General features: G+C 40.3%; 2 protein-coding genes across 2 annotated transcripts; both read left to right on the top strand.

The window, feature by feature from the left end:
- Positions 1-4709: 4709 nt before the first annotated feature.
- Positions 4710-6544, top strand: LOC132023514 (broad substrate specificity ATP-binding cassette transporter ABCG2-like; the record flags this gene model as incomplete). The annotated part of the gene is given in 3 exon segments (XM_059409350.1): positions 4710-4734; positions 4737-5670; positions 5672-6544. Coding segments are annotated over 3 exon segments (1779 nt in total), but the record flags the coding sequence as incomplete, so codon positions are not given.
- A 759-nt stretch (positions 6545-7303) lies between these two features.
- Positions 7304-9123, top strand: DEFB135 (defensin beta 135). The gene is made up of 2 exons (XM_059393354.1): positions 7304-7361; positions 8954-9123. The coding sequence occupies exons 1-2, from the start codon at positions 7304-7306 to the stop codon at positions 9121-9123; spliced, it is 228 nt and encodes a 75-aa protein (XP_059249337.1).
- The last annotated feature ends 761 nt before the right edge of the window (positions 9124-9884 follow it).

The following is a 9884-nucleotide window of genomic DNA, read 5'->3' as shown; positions in this document are numbered from 1 at the left end:
TAACATACAATGTATTATTTGCACCAGGGGTACAGGTCTGTGAATCAACAGGCTTACACATCTCACAGCACTCACCATAGCCCATACCCTACCCAATGTCCATAACCTAGCCATCCTATCCCTCCCCTCACCCCCCGGCAACCCTCAGTTTGTTATGTGAAATTAACAGTCTCTTATGGTTTGTCTCCCTCCCAATCCCATCTTGCTTCATTTTTCCCTTCCCTACCCCCACAAATCCCACCCTGCATCTCAAATTCCTCATATCAGAGAGATCATATGATAATTGTCTTTCTCTGATTAATTTATTTTGCTCAGCATAATACTCTCCAGTTCCATCTACATTGTTGCAAATGGGAAGATTTCATTTCTTTTGATGGCTGCATATTATTCCTGTGTGTGTGTGTGTGTGTGTGTGTGTGTGTGTGTGTACCACTCTTCTTTATCCATTCATCTGTTGATGGACATCAAGGGTTCTTTCCATAAACATTATATAAACATTGGCTATAAATGCTATAAACATTTGGGTGCACGTGCCCCTTTGGATCCCTGCATTTGTATCTTTAAGGTAAATACCCAGTAGTGCAATTGCTGGGTCGTAGGGTAGCCCTATTTTTCCACTTTTTGAGGAACCTCCATCCTGTTTTCCAGGGTGGCTGCACCAACTTGCATTACCACCAATAGTGTAGGAGGGTTCCCCTTTCTCTACATCCTCACCAACATCTGTCATTTCCTGATTTGTTAATTTTTAGCCATTCTGACAGATAGGCTTTTTTTTTTTTTTTTTTTAAGATTTTGTTTATTTGGGCGCCTGGGTGGCTCAGTGGGTTAAGCCGCTGCCTTCGGCTCAGGTCATGATCTCAGGGTCCTGGGATCGAGTCCCACATCGGGCTCTCTGCTCAGCGGGGAGCCTGCTTCCCTTTCTCTCTCTCTCTGCCTGCCTCTCTGTCTACTGTGATCTCTCTCTGTCAAATAAATAAATAAAATCTTAAAAAAAAAGATTTTGTTTATTTATTTGACAGAGAAAGAGAAATCAGAAGTAGGCAGAGAGGCAGGCAGGGTAGGGGGGAAGGAGGCTCCCCACCAAGCAGAGAGCCTGATGTGGGGCTCCATCCCAGGACTCTGAGATCATGACCAGAGCTGAAGGCAGAAGCTTACCCACTGAGGCACCCAGGTACCCCTTGACTGGTGGTTTAGATTTGTATTTCTCTGATGCCGAGTGATGTGGAGTATGTCTGTTCATGTGTCTGTTGGCCGTCTGAATGTCTTCTTTTTAGAAATGTCTGTTCATGTCCTCTGCCTATTTCTTGATTGGATTATTTGTTCTTTGGGTATTGAGTTTGCTAAGTTCTTTATAGATTTTGGATAATAGCCCTTTATCTGATATGTCATTTGCAAATATCTTCTCCCATTCTGTCAGTGGTCTTGGTCTTGTTGATTGTTTCCTTTGCTGTGCAAAGTTTTTGACCTTGATGAAATCCCAATAGTTCATTTCTGCCCTTGCTTCCCTTGTCTTTGGCAATGTTTCTAGGAAGCAGTTGCTGTGGCTGAGGTCAAAGAGGTTGCTGCCTGTGTTCTCCATAAAGGTTTTGATGGATTCCTGTCTTACACTGAGGTCTTTCATACATTTTGAGTCTATTTTTGTGTGTGGTGTAAGGAAATGGTCCAGTTTGATTTTTTTTCATGTGGCTGTCTAATTTTACCAACACCATTTTTTAAAATAAATGTATTTTTCTTATGATTTTTTAAAAAAGATTTTATTTATTTAGCAGACAGGTATCACAAGCAGGCAGAGAGGCAGGCAGAGAGAGAGGAGGAAGCAGGCTCCATCTGAGCAGAGAGCCTGATGTGGGGTTTGATCCCAGGACCCTGGGATTGTGACCTGAACCAAAGGCAGAGGTTTAACCACTGAGCCACCCAGGCACCCTACCAACACCATTTGTTGAAAAGACTATCTTATTTCCATTAGACATTCCTTCCTCCTTTGTCAAAGATTAGTTGGCCATAGAGTTGAGGGTCCATTTCTGGGTTCTCTATTGTGTTCCATTGATCTACATGTCTGTTTTTGTGCCAGTACCATGCTGTCTTGATGATTACAACTTTGTAATAGAGCTTGAAGTCTGGAATTGTGATGTCACCAACTTTGGCTTTCTTTTTCAACATTCTTTTGTCTATTTATGGTCTTTTCTGGTTCCATATAAATTTTAGGATTATTTGTTCCATTTCTTTGGAAAAAAATGGATGGTATTTTGATAGGGCTTGCATTAAATGTGTAGATTGCTTTAGGTAGCATAGACATTTTCACAATATTTTTTCTTCCAATCCAGGAGCATGGAACATTTTTCCATTTCTTTGTGTCTTCCTCTATTTCTTTCATGAGTACTTTATAGTTTTCAAAGTACAGATTCTTTACTTCTTTGGTTAGTTTATTCCTAAATATCTCATGGTTTCAGGTGCAATTGTAAATGGGATTGTTTCCTTAATTTCTCTTTCTTCTGTCTTTTTGTTGGTGTATAGAAATGCAACTGATTTCTGAGCATTGATTTTATATCCTGACACTTTACTGAATTCCTGTATAAGTTCTAACATTTTTGGAGTGGAGTCTTTTGGTTTTTCCACACAAAGTATCATATCATCTGCAAAGAGTGAGAGTTAGGCTTCTTCTTTGCCAGTTCAGATGCCTTTAATTTCCTTTTGTTGTCTGATTGCTGAGGCTAGGACTTCTAGTACTATGTTGAATAGCAGTGGTGATAGTAGACATCTCTGCCATGTTCCTGACCTTAGCAAAAAAGCTCTCAGTTTTTCCCTATTGAGAATGATATTCACTGTGGATTTTTCATAGATGGCTTTGATGACATTGCGGTATGTACCCCTGTCCCTACACTTTGAAGAGTTTTGATCAGGAAGGGATGCTGTACTTTGTCAAATGCTTTTTTAGCATCTATTGAGAGTATTATCTGGTTCTTGTTCTTTCTTTTATTAATGCATTGCATCACATTGATTGATTTGCAGATGTTGAACCAACCTTGCAGCCCAGGAATAAATCCCACTTGGTTGTGATGAATAATCCTTTTAATGGACTGTTGGATCCTATTGGCTAATACTGTGGTGAGAATTTTTGCATCCGTGTTCATCAAGGGTATAGCTCTATAATTCTTTTTGATGGTGTCTTTGTCTGGTTTTGGGATCAGGTTAATGCTGGCCTCATAAAATGAGTTTGTAAGTTTTCCTTCCATTTCTATTTTTTGGAACAGTTTCAGGAGTATAGGTATTAATTCTTCTTTAAATGTTTGGTAGAATTCCCATGGGAAGCCGTCTGGCCCTGGGCTCTTGTTTGTTGGGATATTTTTGATGACTACTTCAATCTCCCTACTGGTTATGTGTCTGCTTAGGTTTTTTTATTTCTTCCTGGTTCAGTTTTGGTAGTTTATACATCTCTAAGAATGCATCCATTTCTTCCATAATGTCAAATTTGCTGGTGTATAGTTTGCTCATTATATGCTCCTATAATTGTTTGTATTTCTTTGGTGTTGGTTGTGATCTCTCCCTTTCATTCATGGTTTTGTTAATTTGGGTCCTTTCTATTTTCTTTTTAATAAGTCTGGCCAGGGGCTCATCAATCTTATTAATTCTTTCAAAGAACAATCTCCTAGTTTTGGTGATTTGTTCTATTGTTCTTTTGGTTTCTATTTCATTGATTTCTGCTCTGATCTTTATCATTTCTCTTCTCCTGCTGGGTTTAGGCTTTATTTGCTCTTCTTTCTCAACCTCCTTTAGGTGTAGGGTTAGTTTGTGCATTTGAGACATTTGTTGTTTCTTGAGAAGGGCTTATATCTCTATATAATTTCCTCTCAGGACTGCCTTTGCTGTGTCCCACAGATTTTGAACAGTTGTATTTTCATTTTCATTTGTTTCCATGAATTTTTTCAATTCTTTAATTTTCTGGTTGACCCATTCATTCTTTAGAAGGATGCTCTTTAGCCTCCGTGCATTTGGATTCTTTCCAAATTTCCTCTCATGATTGAGTTCTAGCTTCAGAGCATTGTGGTCTGAAAATATGCAGGGAATGATCCCAATCTTTTGGTACTGGTTGATACCTGATTTTTGACCCCGGATGTAATCTATTCTGGAGAATGTTCCATGTGCACTAGAGAAGAATGTGTATTCTGTTGCTTTGGAATGGAATGTTCTGAGTATATCTGTGATGTCCATCTTGTCCAGTGTGTCATTTAAAGCCTTTATTTACTTGTTTTTCTTTGCTTGGATGATCTGTCCGTTTCAGTGAGGGGTTGTTAAAGTCCCCTACTATTATTGTATTACTGTCAAGGTGTTTCTTTGATTTTGTTATTAATTGGTTTATATAATTGGCTGCTCCCATGTAGGGGCAGAGATATTTAAAATTTTTAGATCTTCTTGTTGGACAGGCCCTTTAAGTAAGAAACAGTGTCCTTCCTCATCTACTATTATAGTCTTTGGCTTAAAATCTAATTTATCTGATATAAGGATTGCTACCCCAGCTTTCTTTTGATGTTCATTAGCATGGTAAATTGTTTCCCACCTCCTCACTTTAAATCTGGAGTTGTCTTTGCGTCTATAATGAGTTTCTTGTAGACAGCATATTGATGGGTCTTGTTTATTTTCTTTTTTAAAAATTATTTATTTATTTGACAGGCAGAGATCACAAGTTTGCAGAGAGGCAGACAGAGAGAGGAAGGGAAGCAGTTGAGAAGGAAATACTAATAATATCAATGGCATCATGAGACCTGGCCTCAATGCCATTCTGGGACCCACAGGTGGAGGCAAATCTTCGTTGTTAGATATCTTAGCTGCAAGGAAAGATCTAAAAGGATTATCTGGAGATGTTCTGATAAATGGAGCACCTCGACCTGCCAATTTCAAATGTAATTCAGGTTATGTGGTACAAGATGATGTTGTGATGGGAACTCTGATAGTGAGAGAAAATTTACAGTTCTCAGCAGCTCTCCGGCTTCCAACAACCATGATGAGTCATGAAAAAAATGAGCGAATTAACAAGGTCATTCAGCAGTTAGGTCTGGATAAAGTGGCAGATTCCAAGGTTGGAACTCAATTTATACGTGGTGTATCTGGAGGAGAAAGAAAAAGGACTAGTATTGGAATGGAGCTTATTACCGATCCAGCCATCTTGTTCCTGGATGAGCCCACCACTGGCTTAGATTCAAGCACAGAAAATGCTGTCCTTTTGCTCCTGAAGAGGATGTCTGAACAGGGATGAACGATCATCTTCTCCATTCATCAGCCTCGTTATTCTATCTTCAAACTGTTTGATAGCCTCACCTTGTTGGCCTCAGGAAAACTAATGTTCCACGGGCCTGCCCAGGAGGCCTTGGGGTACTTTGCATCAGTAGGTTACCAGTGTGAGCCTTATAATAACCCTGCAGATTTCTTCCTGGATGTCATTAATGGAGATTCCTCTGCTGTGAAACTGAACAGAGAGGACCAAGAGGGCGAAGTCAAGGAGACTGAAGAGCCTTCCAAGAGAGGTACTCCACTCATAGAAAAAATAGCTGAGTTTTATGCCAACTCTGACTTCCACAGAAAAATGAAAGATGAGTTAGATGAAGTCCTAAAGGGTCAGAAAAGGAAGAGCTCAGCCTTAAAGGAGATCATCTATGCCACCTCCTTCTGTCATCAACTCATTCAAAAACTTACTGGGTAATCCCCAGGCCTCTATAGCTCAGATAATTGTAACAATCATCCTGGGATTGGTTATAGGTGCCATTTTCTATGATCTAAAAAATGATCCTACAGGAATCCAGAATAGGTCAGGGGTGCTCTTCTTCCTGACGACCAACCAGTGTTTCAGCAGTGTGTCGGCTGTGGAGCTCTTTGTGGTTGAGAAGAAGCTCTTTATACATGAGTATATCAGTGGATACTACAGAGTGTCGTCTTATTTCTTTGGAAAACTGTTATCTGATTTACTACCCATGAGGATGTTACCAAGTATTATATTTACTTGTATAATATACTTCTTGTTAGGCTTGAAACCAGTTGTGGAGGCCTTCTTCGTCATGATGTTCACCCTTATGATGGTGGCTTATTCGGCCAGTTCTATGGCACTGGCCATAGCAGCAGGCCAGAGTGTGGTATCCATAGCGACACTTCTCATGACCATCTCCTTTGTGTTTATGATGATATTTTCGGGGCTGTTGGTAAATCTCAGAACCGTTGCGCCTTGGCTCTCCTGGCTCCAGTACTTCAGCATTCCTCGATACGGCTATGTGGCTTTGCAGCATAATGAATTTTTGGGACAAAACTTCTGCCCAGGAGTCAACGTAACAGGGAATGATACCTGTAGCTATGCAATATGTACAGGCGAAGAATTTTTGCTCAACCAGGGCATCGATATCTCCCCATGGGGCCTGTGGAAGAATCACGTAGCCTTGGCATGTATGATTGTTATCTTCCTTACAATTGCCTACCTAAAATTGTTATTTCTTAAAAAATATTCCTAAATTCCCCTTTAATTTACATGATTGATCCACACATTAAAAAGGGAGCATCTTGACATTTAAAAAAAAAAAATTATGTTGTTGCCATATGCAATCTGTGTCAACTGGGGAAAGTCATTTATTCTACCTGAAACGCATGTTATTTGCTTTTAAAATGGGGAAATAGGGCACCTGGGTGGCTCAGTGGGTTAAAGCCTCTGCCTTTGGCTCAGGTCATGATCCCAGGGTCCTGGGATTGAGCCCCGCATCGGGATCTCTGCTCAGCAGGGAGCCTGCTTCCTCCTCTCTCTCTCTGCCTACTTGTAATCTCTGCCTGTCAAGTAAAATAAATAAAATCTTAAAAAAATAAAATGGGAAAATAATAGCTACTTGTGCATGTGTGTGTGTGTGTGTGAGAGAGAGACAGAGAGAGAGAGAGAGATTAAAAACAACCTCTGAAAACATTTTGTTTTCATTTTGTTTTACAAAACATTTTGTTTTGCAGCCTTATAGTTCTCTATACATTACAGGTGCTTGCTAAATGGATGTACAGTGAAGATACAAAGATACACAGCATCCTACCAGGGCTATACTAGGACTGTTCACACAGAGTGTTTTCTGTTGCCAGCATGTAAGTGGCATTAAGGAAGTAGATTTTAATGATGAGATATCATGTTCTAAGCCAGACCTTTAGTTTTTTGGACTGCTCAGTGGAGCAAACAGGTGTTCTTATTCCTGAAAGTTTCACTAGCCATGCAGGTCCCCATGTCTAGAGAGCTACATATAGAGTGACTCTCTCTTACCTTCCAGTTTTCTCTTTCCCGATTGGTTTAGCTATGAAGAGCTTACTCATGGTCCTTGTGGTCCTTGTCTTGCTTTCCTGTGTTCCACCAGGTAAAATGAAATATTCTCCCTGTGCATTTACAAACAATGAAAGGAGAGGGGATGAGAAGAAAGCAGGACTTGGATGAAGGAAGCTGAAACAGGAAGGCATGTGAACAGAGATGGACACTTTGGACTGTTCCAGAAAATAGAGAGAAGACACACTTAAAGGACACATGGCAAAGGTCATTCTCTCCTGTGAAGAAGATGGTTCTGGACTTTGGTCTGGGGAGTCTGTGAAGTTTGACAGGAAAGTTGGATCTATGATATTGGCAGAAGTGGGGCAGAGAAAAAGCACAAGACTTTTAGAAGACAGGTAGGATTTGGGAGTGGGAGGGAGACCATTACTTCAGGACTCTTAGAATTTGCACTCCTAAGTCCATTGCCTGAATTACTTTTCTCACACCGAGAAGCCTAAGCAGATTAGATATTGAGCAGAATTAACAAACCAAGCTGGTTGCTCCAAAGTTTTAACTTACAGCATGATGGGATCCTTGGGAACACCCGTGGGAGGGGTCTGAATTTACCTCTGCACAGAATTTACCCTCTGCACAGAAACTAGCAACTTGGTAATATGAAGAAGGTCTACTGAAGTCACTGAAGTGGAGGTTCTCAAACACTTTTTGCTCATCATTTGCTGGGGTCTGCAGAAAGCTGCCCAGACCTTCATATTCAAAAGGTATCACTTAAAGGTCAAGTGTGAAGGACTCAAAAGACAGGCCCAGATGAAGATTGTGTTGAGACTGCTGCCGTTCTGGGTGGGAGGACATGGTGCACTGTATTGCTGCTGGACTTCTCTGTGCCCAGAAGGGTGCCTCAGGACTAACGGGCACATGGCAGGCAAGTTTGCTTGCCAGTGGACTTTGGTCATACCTCATGGATTATTCTTGTACTGCAAAGCCCCAACAGATGGGTCCATGAACCTGCTGAGTGGATACCTTCCTACTAACCCTTTCCACCCCTTAGCTTCCAGAAGTACCCTGGTCTTAGGGTTGGAGAAAAGACTAGCAAAAGATTTAGGAATGGGTTTCAGGTATTGTACACCGTTTCACACTCATTATCCCATGTCATGCTTTCAAGTACCCAGTGGCAAAGCCAAGGCAGGTAATAAGGTACTTGGCTAAAAATCACACAGAATGCTGTTGGGATGCAGGGCTAGAAGCATGGGCTTCTCTTATTCCAGGTCAGTGATCTTTTTCTTCTTCAAGCTGAAACTTTGATGATCTCAAACTGCCTTGGTACTATTTAACAGATTCTGGCATGCTTCCTGGTATAGGGCCTCTGCAGATTCCTGGGACTTCTCTAATGTTCTTTCCATGGCAAAGAGTCCCAAGCTGAATGTGCTGGGCCCTGGTACCTGCATATAGTTGATTAGTGATTCAAGTAAGTGGGGACCATGGGAACTGATGACTTATAATAAAAAGGGGCTTTGGAAAGTAAGAGCTACCGAGAAGAAGTCACTCAGCTATAACATGACTGGGATGTTTTGATCTCATCCAATTTAACATTAAAAAGTAATAAAACATAATCTGATTTGTTATGTTTTATCCATGGTATCACGACCCTGCAGAACTCTGTGCATTGACCCTTGTTTCTGTTGACAGTTAGAAGTAGACCGAATATGTATTTAAGAAGAGTCTTTTCTACATGCTGGCGAAACAAAAGAGTTTGCAGGATATCATGTGGAAAAAAAGAAGAATATAATATTTTTTGTAGTAGTGCATATCTGTGCTGCATTGACAAAAAGTATTTACCTGTAGAAATTGGAAAATAGGTATCTGAGTATCTGGGGCTCCTGATAATTTGTTCTGGGGACCCAGGTCTTTCTCAGTTGTACTAACTCATTAAAATGATGGTTTAGCTTGTGTTTCTGTGTCTGCATTGTTTCTCTTTATTTAGAAGCAATTTAGTGTCTCTTCTGTGCAAATAATCTCATGGTTAAATTCTTTGTCTGCATGATTTTTCTTTTGATTAATTTATTCCTTATTAAACATGCCCTAAAAACTTTTTTTCAAGTGTATGATACAACCAGAAAAATATACTGATCATACACTGATCATCAATTAATAATTTCACGATTTTAATGCTCCCACGTAACCTGCATCCAGATGGAAAAGAGATTATTACAGTAACTTGGTCACTACTGGTCACTGTTTCACAAAGGTTAATCCCTAGCCTGGCTTCTAATACCATAAACCCTGGCACCTATTATTAAACTTTATATAAGTGGAATCATATAGTAGGTACTCCTTTGTATCTGGCTTCTTCTAAAGATTTATTTTTTAATTTATTTGACAGACAGAGATCACAAGGAGGCAGAGAGGCAGGCAGAGAGAGAGTGGGAAGCAGTCTCCCCGTTTGAGCAGGAAGCCCAATATGGAGCTTGATCCCAGGACTCTAGGATCCTGACCTGAGCCACTCAGGCGCCCCTGGCTTCTTCTAATCTACATTATTTTATGACATTAATTGATATTGTTTGATGCAATTATAGTTTATTCATTCTTAATGCTGTATAGTATTATATTGGGGAATATT

Source organism: Mustela nigripes, chromosome 1 (genome assembly GCF_022355385.1).
Source record: "Mustela nigripes isolate SB6536 chromosome 1, MUSNIG.SB6536, whole genome shotgun sequence".
In the NCBI taxonomy this organism is placed as follows: domain Eukaryota; kingdom Metazoa; phylum Chordata; class Mammalia; order Carnivora; family Mustelidae; genus Mustela; species Mustela nigripes.
The sequence above is the reverse complement of the archived record's forward strand: the minus strand, read 5'-3'. Positions and strand labels throughout refer to the sequence as shown.